This window comes from Rutidosis leptorrhynchoides, chromosome 4 (assembly GCF_046630445.1).
Source record: "Rutidosis leptorrhynchoides isolate AG116_Rl617_1_P2 chromosome 4, CSIRO_AGI_Rlap_v1, whole genome shotgun sequence".
Lineage (NCBI taxonomy): Eukaryota > Viridiplantae > Streptophyta > Magnoliopsida > Asterales > Asteraceae > Rutidosis > Rutidosis leptorrhynchoides.
The window spans coordinates 533,378,431-533,394,418 of NC_092336.1; the positions used below are offsets into that span (position 1 = coordinate 533,378,431).

Genomic DNA, 15,988 nt, shown 5'->3' on the forward strand with positions numbered 1-15,988 from the left:
GGTGGGAAGAAAGGGAGAAATGTGAAGTGGAAAGGGAAAAAGCTATTTAAAAGGGGATTCTGACACTCACTGCACACCGTTTTTTATCCTCACACACCCTTTTACCCTACCCTTTTACCCTATTATTAGGGAGGAGTTTAAGTAAATTGGTGTGTGAGGATCAAAAAACAGTATGTGAGAATCATCCTCCATTTAAAAATAAGGTGTTAAATGAGTAAAAAATAAAAAAAATGAAAGGACGAAAATACCCTTACTTACTGTTCAGCAACAGTAGATGAGTTTTGCTCAATTGTATATATGTATAATGTAGGATATATCTTCCCCTTATATCATGTGACAAAATTGATAAATCGTATAGTCTAACAATATGTACAACATATAAGTCTAAGAGTCTATCCTTTTCTAAAACCAATTGGTGATAGAGGGACTTCCCCTTAGACTTATAAGTTTACATTTGTTTTGTCACATGGCTGATGTGGGATAACTTCCCAACACGCCCCCTCACATCGAGGCGTTGAACGGTTGTAGAGATGACGGCACGATAGAGGTCTGACTCAATCTCTTAATAGCGACGGCGGCACACACATGGGGGCCTGACTCGGACTCGCTTTTGTAAAACCGCTTACCTAAGTTCTGATACCATAAAGGTGTTGATAAATTTGCTTGAATTCTTATTGCACAATTGTGGGATAAATATACAAAGATAGCATGTGGAAAATCTCACCATAATCCCATGATATAAGGGGAAGATATATCCTACATTAAATACAAAGATATACTACATTAAATACAAAGGTGATAGTCAAATATGTACGGTTAATATTAATTGATTTTTTTAAATAAAACTTTAATTACTATTTAATAAATTTAGTTGATACTAAATATTGTGTTAATAAATTTATCTATTTATATTTATTTTAGTTTTTCTGAAATATGTTATTCTCTAAAAATATGCCAATAAAAATTGACTAACACTCTCTTAGTCACTACTTTATATGACTAAGTTGATCGCATGTAACATAGGTCACTACTGCTCTTAAATTCGCGGGTTACCTTTTTTTTTTTTACTGCTCTTAAATTAAACTTTTGGCGACACACAATGTTAAATTTATCATTTATCATTATCACTATTATATACATTTTTTCTTAATAATTAAATCTTAATTTAATTAATTTTACTTAGCTATATTTAAAATTTTAATCTATCTATCTATCTATCTATCTATCTATCTATTTTGGGATATAATTTAAGGTTGTGTTTGGATGAAACTAGCTGGAGCTGGAGCTTATAGTTGGAGCTGGAGCTTATAGGCTAGAGCTGGAGTTGGAGCTGGAGCTTATGGTAGCTGGAGCTTATTATTTTTTTATAAGTGTTTGATAAACTAGCTGGAGCTTATTTTCCAGTTCATAAGCTCTACTTTTTTTCATAAGCTACTAAGGGTGTGTTTGGCGCGTAGCTTATTGGAGCTTATAGAAGCTTATGAGAGCTTGAGCTTATGATTTTAATAAGCTCCAAGTCATAAGCTTCGTTTGGTAGACAAAAAAAGTAGAGCTTATTAAAATCATAAGCTCTAAAAAAATAAGCTACTTGTAGTAGCTTATGAAAAAAAAAGTAGAGCTTATGAACTAAAAAATAAGCTCCAGCTACCAGCTTCAAAAATAAGCTCCAGCTCCAGCTCCTACTCATAAGCTCCAGCTCCAGCTATAAGCTCCAGCTCCAGCTACTTTCGTCCAAACACACCCTAAAAGTAGCTTCTTTTTCTAGAGCTTATGATTTTCATAAGCTCTACTTTTTATTTATGTCTACAAAACAAAGCTTATTACTTAGAACTTATTAAAATCATAAGCTCAAGCTTCCATAAGCTCTCATAAGCTCTTGCGTCAAACACACCCTAAGCAACAAATTGACGGATTAACCAATATTAACCAAAATTTTAAATGTGCATCATTTATTAAAAACCCCTGTTTGTGAAAAAGGGAAAAAAACAAACATGCGAATTAAAGACCTTGATTATCATCAATAGTTGCCCTTCCTCTACGTCAAGATCTTCCTTCTCTTTTTTCTCAAATGATACACAAACTGATTAAACTATAAAAAAAGTTGGTTTCTTTCTATCAATTAGGGCAAGCCTTTCAACAATATAACCTAATTATTGTTTTATATCCATATAGCCATGGATGATTACTTGAAGGACGATATTCAACAGCTGATCAAAAGAATTAGAGAGTTTCTATCCACCAAAGTTCCAGAATTTTTGAATACCCAGGTGCTTATTTTTTGTTTCTGTATTTCAATTCTTATAAAGGCTTGTTTTTCTGTAATTGATCTTGCTGTCTGTTTTGATTTCTAGTTTTGTTTTAATTATTTAATTTGTTTTAATTATTTAATTGGGGTGATTGGGGTGACTTTCTGTTTGATTTAGGTTATGCACTTTTATCAGGGTTAAATTTGGTACTAACTGAAGTTATGATTTCAAACTTTTGGGATTGAATTGAATACTCAATTCTTTGAAGCACCATGTATATGAGTGTTTTAGGATTTTATATTTGTATGCCTTCTGCTGTCAATTTTTGTTAAACTCTTAACCCTTTTTATCGTGCTAATGCGTGAAACTAATGATGTGATATTCGCCAAAGTATATATGCTGATGTCACATTAGCATGTGTAACCCGCATAAAGAATTAGAATACCGGAATAAAATGGTACTTGATCGACCCATTAGCCACTCTGACCCAACCCACCGCTTGTTACAGGATTTACAAACCATTTGGGGTTCAGTGGCTATTGTTGTTGCTGTAATATGTACGTGGAGGCTATTATTGGCACCTAGTGAACCGCAACAAAGGGTACCTAAACGTCAAGCTCCCACACCAAGTAGTTCTCGAGTCAATAGTCAACCAAATTCAAATCTTTTACCTTCTGGCATTGGTTCTTCTGTAGAAGATTCAACACAAACTGCTAATGAAATTCTTCAGCCTGTAAAGGTACATGCTTTTAACTTCTTAGCCCAAATTAAATTGAGGAGTTTTAGTGTTTATTTGATTATATATTGTTCTACACTTTTCTGCAGCTTTCTTTGGGACAAATAGTCAGACAAAGATTAAGTGATGGAAGGAAGGTATGATATGTATGCATATTGAATAAGTTTCATGTTTATTTTACTTCTAGTGTTTTGAAGTGTAAAATGATGATAGAAAATTAGAAATAGAAATAGATAATAATTGTTATCCAAATGCATCTCAGGTAAAACATCATCATGAATCTTGGGTCTGCCACTGTTTACAGGCACCCAAAATATCAAAAATTCCTAAATAAAAAAAATTAAGGGTATGATGACCCATTTGATCATTATTAACACATTGCCTCTATTTCTTCACGAGAAAAAAAAAAAAAAAAAAAAATTAAGAAGAAGCATTTTTACTATATACACGTAATTACTAAAATGTTACATGTGGCAGTGTCATCACGAAAATTTTAGTTTTAGTATAAAAATATTGATTTTAGGTATCGATTCTGGTAGCTTGTAGGAAATATTGCTGAAACTTGTAATCACGTGTTGATATCTCATCTAGAATGAATGACTAACTGTTGTCAAGATTTAATTTTATATTATTGAGAAGTCCTTATCTTTTATGTGATCGTAGTGATAAGATGGTATAAATGTAAAATCGTGGTACCCTTATGTATTATCATTCATATTGTTGCTTATAGCCAATTGTTCGTAGCAAATTATTATATATTTTTTTTTTAATTTGGTGAAGGTAACTTGTCGGTTACTTGGCATTATACTTGAGGAAAGTACTCCAGAAGAGCTTCAGGTTTTGAATAAAATTCCTACAAGTGTTTTTTTTTTTTCCCTTCGTTCTGAAGATCATTTTATTTATTAATTGTGGTTTCCTTGTGTACGTAACAGAATCAAGTAACTGTGAGATCCTCTGTTTTGGAAATTGTGCTGGAAATGATCAAATTCTGTGATCTTTACTTCATGGAAACTGTTCTGGATGATGAAAGTGAAGTACGTCGTTTACATTCAAGTTCTAACTCTTATTGTGGTCATACACTATACGTGTCAATTTAAAAAAAAAAATTGTTTAACTTGTTTCCTTTCTCTTACAACTTTCAGCTGAACCCCTGTGACCTATTGGTCATAAACATATCCCAAATCGACCAGTTGTACTAAATGGGTTGATATTGCATCCTCTATCTTACACCAAATAGTATAGTTGCTTCTTTCAAATACACAGTGTTCTACTCTGTTGAATAACCATAATTTTACAGTATTATCGTTAATGTTTTATTAGGGGGAAAAAGATGTAACAAAAGATTTGACGAACATTTAAATTAAAGTATTGACATAAATTACCTCCCACACAATACTTGAAACAAGTTTTTCTTAAATTATATTCTTTCTATATTTTGACAATGTGTTGTATGCACATGTGCGCAATTTGAACTAAGCCTTATAGATTATTCTGAGCATGCGGACTTTGCTTGAAGCTCGATATATTAAATTAAATGTATTCTGTGCAACTTATTTGACTTACCATGTTTTGTCTTAACAAGTTGAGCAAATTGGACAGCAATATTGCCTATAGATGTGATGCTTTTTACATTTAAGTGTGGAGGTGTTGCGTATATAGAGATAAAGTAGTTCCTATTACAGCAATTTCTTATATATATACCAACTTACTGATAATTATCATTTTTCTTCTATACTTTTAACAACTAATTGTGTATGCAGAAAAGGATCTTAACAGCATTGGATAATGCTGGGATTTTTGCATCCGGTGGCTTGGTCAAAGATAAGGTTATCCCGTTTAATGATTATAAAAGTCCAACCTATCATTGCTCAGAAAATAATTACTTCGTTTAATGCAATATATGCATATCTCTGTTATGTTATGTTATGTTATTTGATTCATCTTTTTGTGTAATATGCAATTACAGGTACTCTTCTGTAGTACAGATATTGGACGGACTTCTTTTGTTCGACAACTGGAGCCAGATTGGCATATAGACTCAAATCGCGAAATTAATTCACATTTGGCGGTATGTATTTCATATTGTGGGTCACATCTTTAATTTGGTTTTAATATAACATGTGATACATTTTTACAAGCCTTTAAGAGTGCAAAACCCTTTCTTCTTCTTGAATAGCAATGCAAAGCCTCTAAAGTTTGTACCACTAAGTTTTGACTTCCAATGGTCAACCTACTATATAAATTTCTGTGTTCAGTTGACATAATTCAAGTTATTATTGATGAACAAAGCTCCTAACGTAGTATACATGGTAGGAAGTACAGAAATTATTTGCTCTTGAAATTTGTTAAATGTGTTCATATACTTAGAAATTTTTTAAGTCAACATGTTGATATCCTCATTAACGTGTCTTCTGTTCTTTTTGGTCTGTCTGTTAATGACAGAGGTTCATTAAATGCCAGCTTCACATTTCACCGATCCAAACCGAGCGAATTGCTTCTAATGTTTTCAATTCTTCATCATTGGAACAGTTTTTCGGTGTTTGACTTTCAGAGTAAGTCAAAGATGCAAATATGTATGTCTCTAGATTCGTTTTTTTTTTCTTTTTGTTTTATGCCCAATGTAAAACCAGAGTACATGAGGGATGATGTATGTTCAGTAGTTTTACTTAATTTTTATTATTACCCTACTGATTCTGTCCAAAGAGGTTCAGGTAGTATTTATGATGCTAGCAACATTAACAAGTTTATAAATTGGTTACTTTGAAACGTGCTAAATGGATTATTATTCACGGATTTAGCTAAAATGAAACAGGTCAAAACCTCCAAGGCTCTAATGTTTCGGGTAGTATGTTAAACCTTGTTTTCTAGTTAGTATTAGAATATATGGATAGTATTAGAATATATATGGAATCTAAACGTGATCATGTAATGTATCTTCAATCAATTCAATCAATATAGTTCAGTTTGATCTTACATTAGAAAAGATGAAAAGGCTTTTAATGATACGTATACCGGATGCAATATCCGAAAACTGCAAGCTTTTAATACAACTCACTATAGATGTTAACCGATAACCGGTCAGCACACACTGATGGCACATCATATAATCCAATATAGGAGCCAAATAAGCTGGAACCGACACACGATTCCCGGATGACGCAGGAGTGACGTCATCATACAAAGACCAGATCTGACGAGTAAAACGTGAACCGACTCACGGTTCACGTGTACAAGACAGTGTTTACAATGTATTTCTAGAGCATATACGATTCAAGGGTAATGTTTCACTTATCATAAACATAAACAGAAAGCTTTAAATTAAAAGATTTGATTAAAAAAGGTTGAAATGTTATTTTCACAATTAAATCGAGTTCAATTCTGATATCCTGTACAATACCAATCACCCAAGAGTTCAAAAATAAAAGCTTGAAATGTTGTTTTTGAAAAGAGCAAACTGTGAATTTTTTTTTACCCCTGCATGGTTTGCATATTGTTATATTTAACGGAGTTTTTTAACGGATATTAGAGATAAGGACCATAAGTGTGCAATTTTAAGTCGATCAAGAGTGATCAGTGTACTTTTTAAAATATAAGGACTATTGATATAATAACTATGTCTAAAGGACAAAGACAATCACTATATCACTATACTATAATTTATTTACCCTAATATTAAATTTGTATCAAGGTTTTTAGCAGAACCCATACGAAGCCGCCCAAACTTTGTTACGGTAATGGAGATCATCTGCCCCATTGATGTTCAATTCGCTGACCAAATTTCTCAACTTCTTGAACCACCTTCACCTCTTCAAGTTCAGGCAGTCTCTCTATCTCTATCTCTTTCTTTTCATTGTCTCTAATTTGTGTAATTCCCATTTAAGAAATTTAATAAAACTTTCAGGAATATTTCAATGAGCTTATTACAAGTAAACAATGCCAAGGGATTCAAGTCAAACCAACTAATGAATATGGAAAAGGTGCTCTTTTTCTTTTGCATACCACCTGTTTGATAAAATGCTTGAGAATTATGTTGTGGTTTTTCTTTTTATTTAATAAATACTTTCTATAAAAAACTTGGGATTGATTATTGACTCACCATGCAATTCTCTGAGTTAAGAGGGTACAAGGAATCCACTAGTATAATGCTGTATTAACTTAATAAATATTCAAGTACTTGTTGCTCATAAGTGTACAACGTTCTTAGACAAATTCATGATGATAAATGTGTAAACTTGATCAATATATTGTAGTAGCTATGCTTTTTAAAAAGGATGTAAGTTTGTAGAGCCAAAGGTTTACTCACATAAGATATGCTAGAGTAAAAAAATATTCGGGCATATTGTCATTTGTTACAAATTATAAGTAGCTCCTTCTATTTTCTGGCCGTTGCCTTTGGTTCTACTCCTTGATTCGTGCAATGCATTCACCATGGCTGTTGAAATTTAATAATTGTAGGTGTTTATGCTGACAAGAACTTTGAAGAAGGGGACCTTGTTTTGAAGGACCAGATGCTTGTTGGTATGCAACATATCTCAAATAAGGTGGTTTTGTTCGAATGTTCATCATCCTCTGTTTTGTTCGTTTTCTTTACTTGAACCATATGTGGTTTTTGAACACTTGACTAAATATCTAGTTACTTTTCTTGGTTTTCTTATTACTTTGTTGCAGATTAGTTGTCTTGTATGTGATTGCTGTTTCTGTTTTATCGGCTCAATAGAACTGCAAATCGGGAGGAAGCTTTATCTGCAGGGTTTAGGCACCCCAAATGATTGTCATGATCATGCGGTATCCTCGGATGGTTCTGACACGGAAGATCATCTGGAGGTTCAAAAGTGTTCTTCTACGTGTTCTAAAAATAAAATTCAGCTACCTATTGAGACTGTGGAATCATTAATGCATGAGAAATTAATGTTGCCGTACTCTGAAACATTTCCATTGCCGTCAGTTATCAATTGCCCTGGTGGGTGCAATGAAGTTTACTACTGTAGGTGAGTATCTATTATCTAATAGCTCTTTTGAAATTATCTTGCACTTATGAATATTCACAATAAACTATCCATCATTATTTATCTATTGTTTTATGTCATTGTGTGATTTATCAACTTAATGACACATTTCAATCATTTGCAGCGAATCGTGTGCACAGACTGATTGGGCTAAATGCCATTCTTTACTTTGTACTGGAGAGCAGCCAAATTCATCAAGTAAGAAGGCACTCTCAAAATTCATCGAACATGCCAATGGTAAGGCTGATACATATTTTCAAAAATGTTGTCTCATGTTCTCGAAATTCATAAAGTTTGAATTTTAAATTCTTTTTCCTCTTGTCACCTTTCTTTGTCAGAGACGAATGATATTTTTCTTCTTGCTGCCAAGGTAAGATCCCTCGAAAGGTCAACCTTACTTGGTTAAAGTCAATGTGTATAACTTAAAATGAGATTACTATTGATATATGTGGTTCACGGAGTAGATTTCCTGGCTTCTGTTTCCAGGCAATTTCTTTTACTATCCTAGAGTATAGGAAGTTGAAGGCAGTATGCAATAAGGGTAAACAGAAGAATCAGATTTATGATGGTTCAGGGAACAACAATTTTGATCTTCTTTTAAAGGCTTGGAAGCCTTTATCAATGGGATACAAGAAGAGGTATACGTAATGATTGGTTTCAACTCTCTTGGTTGTCTATTAATATCATATTATCGGCTTGTTTTGCTGAAAATACATATCACTGAGTTACACATGTGTGTGCAACTGTCCTATCCAGTGTAAATGTACACATCTGTATACCATTTATTTCACTGCTGCAAGCCTTTCTAGCACATGAAGATAATTGAAGTCATATAAAGTTAGCATTGCATCATTATTTTATATTCAACCAGAGTCCCATGTAACTTGATTTCTTCTAGGGTGGGGCCAACTTGAGTTATACTTAATCTTTAACAGGTAGAAGTAAAAGATTTAACAATAAACAGAACAAATCGAATCAGTCGAAAGTCACTGGAAGTGTATTCATTTGCATAGAACCTCCTAAATTGCTATATGGTACGTCTTGAGGTCTTTATGAGAGAACTTATGTTCGATCCTCACTAGGTAACATCTCAGGGTGGCCAAGGAAAGGGCTGAAAACGGTGACGGATATCTCGGTTAGGTCGCATACATTTGAGTCAAAAAGTGTCGCCTTCCCCGATACCTCTTCCATTTATTCGTTTAATATAAGGTGTCTAATCTTAATTTAACACATTAGTATTATGGCACTCTTAAACAAAAGTTCGATAAGTATAAACTTTACCTAGAAAGTACCTTCCTTCCTAGATTAAATGTAGTGTTCATATGAATGGTTAATTTAAATACTCTTTGTATGCAGGTGGTGGGATTGCATTTCGTTGCCAGATGATGTTGACACTTCAGAAGAAGCTGCATTTAGACTGCAGATAAAACAGCTAGCATTTGAGGTTAGTTTTGGCATAATAGTATATATGTATCAAATTTGTGGTCGTATTGTGAACTACATTTATTTACTTCAGTTTAGCTGAAGATTTCCACTTTAATGTCTTTGGCCCTTTTTTGTGCATGTATAAGTAGAGGGCACAATCTTGACCCATTTATGTATAAATGTATGATTTGGGTTATGTATTATTTCTGACAAGTTAAATAGTAAAACCAAATAAAATAGCTAAAATGGAAATGGGCCGAAAGTCGCTTGAAGTGTATTTTTTAGGTAAATGGTCTGGCATTTTCACATGTAATCCTCCCTCCTTTCAATTCAAGTAACATGTCATCTAGGTTATATGCCTGTCAACAGTGGATGTATGTAATTTTGTAAATTCTATAAACATATGATTATGTATACTCTGATAGAAACTACTGTATGTGTATACAATTACTAAAGATAAGTAGAAGTTTATTTGGTATTGCATTGCCATTGCCAGATTAGTTGATTAGCAATACGTTTAGCAGTAGAGGTGGTAATTTCTTTCATTTACATGGGTCGGTTGGAGTTACGGGTTATGCTTTATCTCTAACGTGTCAAACAGGTGAAGTCAATAATCAGCTACAAACCAATCAACGTAGCCCAAAGTCTCATCAGTATATAAATCTCTAAAAATCTAATTCAAAAATACAATTTCAATCATTTCATATATTTCTAACTATGTTGGACTTATAGTATCAATTAAAAAGTCTGGCAAAAGGTACTTTGGGTCACCCAAAGTCGTTTGACCGTTTACACAATCTTCCATTTGCCACCTCTATGTTGCACACTTGCAATTTTTATTTGGTTTATTTGTTGCTTTAACGTTCTTTCTGCTTTGACTTTTCCAGTCACTGGAACTCTTGAAGGCAGCGATATTCGACGAGGAATGTGCTCCATGTATCCTGACAGTTCTGACGCATAATTAGTCCGTTAGTGGAATATATATTTTATTATGTATGGTACATCCACAATCTAGGTGACTATCTTATTAATTACAATTGCTTCTAAACAATAAACATGTTGGTTAATTCACATTCTCGTTACATGCTGACACACTTCACTATAAAATGGTAAAATGGTGAGTTTGATGGTGATAACCTTAATGGTTTCCAAATTTTTGACCTCGACATATACATATACACGCTACTCCTTAATTCTTCCAAGTGTTCTCCCTAGATTTATATGGGCACATTATAGGCATGTTCGAGCTAAATAACCTGTGAGTATTCTATTCTAACACATTTACTTTTGCAAATTATAGGCATGTTTGAGCTAAATTACAATTATATTAATTGATGTTCTCATGAATCTTACCTTTTGTGATTACAGTGATTTGGTTGTAGCATCACCGGTGGAGGATTACTTTCTGTATATAGACGATCTGCCAGAAGCTGAAAAGGTTCGACATAGTTGTCTCAATGTTTTTTACTATTAATAGTAAGTTCCGTTTGCATAATTTCATATCTTGCTCTTCATATGTTGCTGCCAGACAGAAGTTGATAAAATTACGCAGCGTTTTCTTGATGCTCTTGGGGAAGACTATTCAGATTATTGTGAAGGTAATCTGAGTGATAATGCATCATATAATATGTACTGTCTAGAAATAGACAATAAATATAGCATTTATAGATAACTATGTTGATTGGAACAATCATGGTAGACGGTTATGATTACAGTATGTTATTACACTAATAATATAATTGTCGTATAAAGCGATTAATGATGATGTATTTATCCAAATTATATTTGGGTAGATTTTCAACCATAGACTCGTTTCTTTTCTAATAGTTTTTAGATTGTTTATATTTAAACCACTTGACCCATTATAGAGAAAGTCTGAAAACACAACCTAAACTGACCCATTAAAAGTAAATGGGTCAATTTTGATAACGCCAGTACAACTCCTCTGTTAACATGGTTATGGTTACTGTTCTATCCATCTATTACAATCCTTATTAAGGGAGCTCTAGTCATTGTAAAAAATTTAAAAAATAATTGTTTACCAGAGGCTTTGAACAATGGACAGTCTTTCAGTTCCATTGTTTTGATCGTACCACATGCACTTATCTAGTTTTAACTCCTGTTCATCCAATTAGAGCTTGTAATATGGGCGGGTAGTTTGACTCATGAAACAAATAATGGGTTGAAACGGCTACCTTTACTTCCGGTATATGTAAATAAATTGTTTGTGATTCTTGAATGTTCAGGCACAGCATTCTACCCTCTTCAGAGTTGTATGAATCATTCATGTTGTCCGAGTGCAAAGGCTTTTAAACGAGATGAGGTATGTTTCTCCCAAGTTATTATTCTTGTTCTGTACATATCACCTGCACAACAATTTCAAATTATGGCACTAAGAATATTTGATTTCTCGAGAGAATCTTAAAGATAACACAAGAGTGCAGAAATCAATGTGAAGTTAACTTTTTAAACCTTATATTGTATTCTAAGTTCTGTTTCTGATGGTTTTGAATAATAACAAGAGTTCTATCCCAAGCTACTTGGCTTAGGGTATTAACAACTTAGGCTTAGTAAAAGGGACTTGAAATGATCTTTATTTAATCTTTAATTCTAACTCATTGAACGGTTCAAGTTATAATGGGTCAAAATTGTTAAGATTAAGATGGATCTACAAGTTGACTAGATCCGCCAAAATTTAATGTTTAATTCTCTTTTGAACTGTAGAAGTGCACAACTATTAATTATAACATTGAATCATTTGTTTTCAAAAAGCAGTTTACTATGTTGTTAACGTGTTATTGTACTTTAGAATGGAAAATATCCACGCACCACAAATATGTACATCTGTCCCAGGTGGGCCTTGAACCCATGGTTACCTCGATACCGCTGACCAATGGCCCACTGTTCTTTGGGTGGCTTTGATACCTTTTTTAGCTATTGTTAAATGTATCCCAAATTGGTACGTTTCATGCAAAAGTCATCAATAAAATGCCCCTGCATACCCATTAATATATGCTTGAAGGTAATATGTCTCCGTGTGTACTAAATTGCAGGACAAAGATGGGCAAGCAACCATTATCGCATGCAGACCCATCAAAGAAGGAGAAGAGGTTAATCCAGTTCTAAACTTTAACAAAAAGAAAAAAAAAAAATATATCACATTTATTTTTTTAGTATCCAAAGAAAAGGAAATTGTTAGCATTTATTAAAATGATTAGAGTAGAAAATGAATGATTATTAGTCGAATGTCTAAAATTCCCTAAAAATTACAGCAAGCGGCTTTGTGACTATGCGTAGTCCCTTGCCACACAGCTAGTCATAAAGCAATTCTGAGTGGATATAATCCAGTGACTGTTCTCTAACATTTTGTCTTTTATAAAATATCAGGTCACCATATCATACATAGATGAAGACCTTGAATTGGAAGAGAGACAAGCAATGCTTGCAGATTATGGTTTCAGATGCAAATGCCCCAGATGTATCGAAGAAGACGCATAGTAACAATAACATTTATTTTGTGTGACACCAATATTGATAGTTGTTCTTTCATATATTATTCCTTTGAGCAAGAATGGACATTAGAGGTAAATATTCATTTTACAATAGCTGCATCATCCAGTGGCTTGTTTAGTTTAAGGTTCTTCTTTGAGATTAAGGAGCTGGGTTTTTTATTAATTGGTTGGTGAACTGATATATTTTCCAAAAATTTCAATATATATTTAGAAAATTCTTATCAGAATACCAAGTATAAAAGAGTCTTGTTTCACAATGAGCTATATTAAAAGGTATGTGAATATATTTGGTTTGATGCATGTTTACAGCCAAATGCATTTTCTTAATTACCGAGTTACGTTAGATATCAATGAAATTTATAGGTGTTGGTGTGAGATACATTTCCAAATACAAAATATAGATTAACATAAAATTTAACTTGCTAATAAATGAAGTTGTCTTGCGAAATAGAACACTACATTTTAATACATCAAGGTTAAATTAGTCAAATCATAAACGACCTAAAGTTCCATAAATCCAGGTGAATGGGATATAATCGGGATGGGTGAAAGACTAAAAGCAAAACATGTTTGAAAAAAAAGTCAAAAAAGCATTTGACTTTTTGACTTTTCAATGAATGGAAGCAGTGGCAGTAACGTAATAAGCGATAGAAAAAAGGCTATGAACGAAACATAAAATCCCTCCAATTGAAAGAAAATGATGATGCGACAGTCCACACGATGCATTCGATTTGTGGTTTGCTTTCGTCCCAATCACTAGCATCCCCAATGCAACGGCCAGGATTATCCTGATCAATCATCAACATCACATCATTATTATGCCATTAGCTAGCTAAATGTAACTTAAAAAAACTATTTCCAAAGTGGTAGGAAATAATCTTTATTGTGTTTTATAGTTTAAAGTTTAAACAACATGTAATGGTTAAAAAGTTGGATCATTTTAGCAATGACAGTATTGGATGCTCTAATTAGTATTAAAGCCTTAAAGGGCTAATTAATTATTATAATGTGTACCATGTCTAATGTCTTAATGACATTTTAGGCTATTTGGCAACTCATTCCTAACTATATTTCTCAAAAGATTTTTTTGACATATTTATGTGTTTTGAACGAGTATTAGATTCATATAAATCTTCAGTAAAAATGCATTTTATGAAGGAATGTAAAAAAATGATATAATATTAGAAAATGTACCATGTAAAGAAGAGAGATAGCAATGACAACTGTCTGCCAAGAGATGCTTTATGGATCTCTTCATGACTACAAGCAGTGCAACCACTTAGCAAATTAGCCAAAACATGGGCTATTATCAGCAGCACAATTGCAGCAAAACCGAGCCTATACGCATCCTCGCTCGGTTGTTTGCATTCAAACAACCACAACCTCAAATGCTTTTCCTATATATTCATGTCAACAAATTAATATAAACAGTCAATCTACCTACATTCTTCATCAAAAGCACAAATCTTCAGTTTCATACATAGTTAATAAATTTGGAAACTTTTTATCAAACCTGATTCTGGGCTGCTTCAGCTCTGATCCCAAGAATACCAGCGGTTATATCGAGTGCGATAATGGTGAGACACACAAACGCGCCGACACCTTTGTTAACCATTGTGACTAAGTTTAAACTAGAAAATGGAATACTATGGAGTAGAATAATGTGTTTTGAAAGTGTTGATGGTTTTGGGATCAAATGTTAGAGGGTGTTTAATTAATATTTATGGGGTTCATGTGGAAAAGAAAAAGTTTGTTTTTTTGGAATAATTTTTATTGAGGGTTTTTGCATGCTTTTTACTACTTTCTGTGAAACCTTTCTTTTTTAACTTTTGATTCTTTGGAAGAGTAACAAGAAAAGTAGGGTATAAACAGCTAAGAAGTAATGGGGGTTAGTTGTCTAAAGAATCTAATACTTCCTTTCATCAGTAGCAAAACAATCCATATAACCGTTGTAAGTATAACTACTTTTAAAGCTAAAACACACTTTAAGTAAATATCAATAAAATTAAATGGTAGAATAAAATGTTAACCAGCTAAGAATTAAAGTTGCAGTTTTTGTTTTGACAATGACCAAAGCCCAACTAGTACGAAGCCTAGTTATACAACGGTATAGTTCGACCCAAGGTCCAAATTGACATTCCTTTTGAGACCTCAGTTGCAAACTTACAATCAGGACTGGTTACGGATCCAGGTAAGGCCCTATTAGGCCCAGACATCCCTAACCCTTCTAAAGAAAAAAAATTATCAATATTAAATGTTTTTATGTAAAAAATTATTTGTTTATTTATTTAAAAATAACCAAATCAACTCTTCTATAGAAAATGAAAAAAAGTGTTTTTATCTATTTATTAATTTTGTGATTTGTAAAAGATAACCAAATAGTGGTCTATGATGAAAACCAATCTCGCAAATATCACTATTTGGAGAGTACTCGGTCGGGTTTTTTAGGAAGTAATCGGAAACTCGGGAAGCACTCGGAGAGTAATTGATGTTGACCAAGTTTGACTTTTACCAATTTTCGAGTAATCTCGAATTTTGGCCTAGTGATTCAAGTAATCACGAGTAATCCCCGTTGATCGATGGTTGACCGTGTTTAAACCGAGTACTTGGCTCGAACTTGTAACCATATACAGATATACTTATCGAGTACTCGACGAGTTTTTTCGAGTTTTTGCAACAGCGGTGAAAACATATCATATAATCTAGTGTTTTGTGATTTTAAAGCTAGAGTGTAGATATGGGATCATTAAAATTTTATGATTTAGTTTTACCATCTAGGAGTAAAACGGGTGAAACGAAGAAAGTTTTAGTGAGTTTTTTACTCAAATGTAGTCGATCTAATCGGATTATTCACTAATCGTTTTCGATTCTTCCCTGACCACCTGAAGATATATCGATATAGATTAGAAAGCTTTGAACTTAAAACCGCTTGTGAAAATATCAGAGTGCCAACCACTAGGCTGTGATAATTAATTTTATAATCTATGTTACGTTTTTGAAAGATAAAATCATACACACGTACACGAATCTTTTCATATATATATATATATATATATATATATA

At 33.0% G+C, this 15,988-nt stretch overlaps 3 protein-coding genes across 3 annotated transcripts; 2 read left to right on the top strand and 1 right to left on the bottom strand.

Moving 5' to 3' along the window:
• Positions 1-1,990: 1,990 nt before the first annotated feature.
• LOC139845035 (peroxisome biogenesis protein 22-like) lies at positions 1,991-5,668 on the top strand. The gene is made up of 8 exons (XM_071835255.1): positions 1,991-2,267; positions 2,755-2,985; positions 3,072-3,119; positions 3,763-3,819; positions 3,915-4,016; positions 4,743-4,808; positions 4,949-5,050; positions 5,425-5,668. The coding sequence occupies exons 1-8, from the start codon at positions 2,175-2,177 to the stop codon at positions 5,524-5,526; spliced, it is 801 nt and encodes a 266-aa protein (XP_071691356.1). The 5' UTR covers positions 1,991-2,174; the 3' UTR covers positions 5,527-5,668.
• Positions 5,669-6,665: 997 nt separating this feature from the next.
• Positions 6,666-13,071, top strand: LOC139845036 (histone-lysine N-methyltransferase ATXR2-like). The gene is made up of 15 exons (XM_071835256.1): positions 6,666-6,800; positions 6,884-6,959; positions 7,438-7,523; positions 7,651-7,970; positions 8,113-8,225; positions 8,327-8,358; positions 8,475-8,626; positions 9,345-9,432; positions 10,301-10,349; positions 10,617-10,671; positions 10,782-10,851; positions 10,942-11,011; positions 11,660-11,736; positions 12,467-12,523; positions 12,801-13,071. Exons 1-15 carry the CDS (start codon positions 6,717-6,719, stop codon positions 12,909-12,911), a joined length of 1,440 nt encoding a protein of 479 aa, XP_071691357.1. The 5' UTR covers positions 6,666-6,716; the 3' UTR covers positions 12,912-13,071.
• A 434-nt stretch (positions 13,072-13,505) lies between these two features.
• On the bottom strand, positions 13,506-14,594 carry LOC139904488 (protein VASCULATURE COMPLEXITY AND CONNECTIVITY-like). The gene is made up of 3 exons (XM_071886409.1): positions 14,439-14,594; positions 14,120-14,322; positions 13,506-13,713 (listed from the first exon to the last, which is right to left on the bottom strand). The coding sequence occupies exons 1-3, from the start codon at positions 14,538-14,540 to the stop codon at positions 13,536-13,538; spliced, it is 483 nt and encodes a 160-aa protein (XP_071742510.1). The 5' UTR covers positions 14,541-14,594; the 3' UTR covers positions 13,506-13,535.
• Between the last annotated feature and the right edge of the window lie 1,394 nt (positions 14,595-15,988).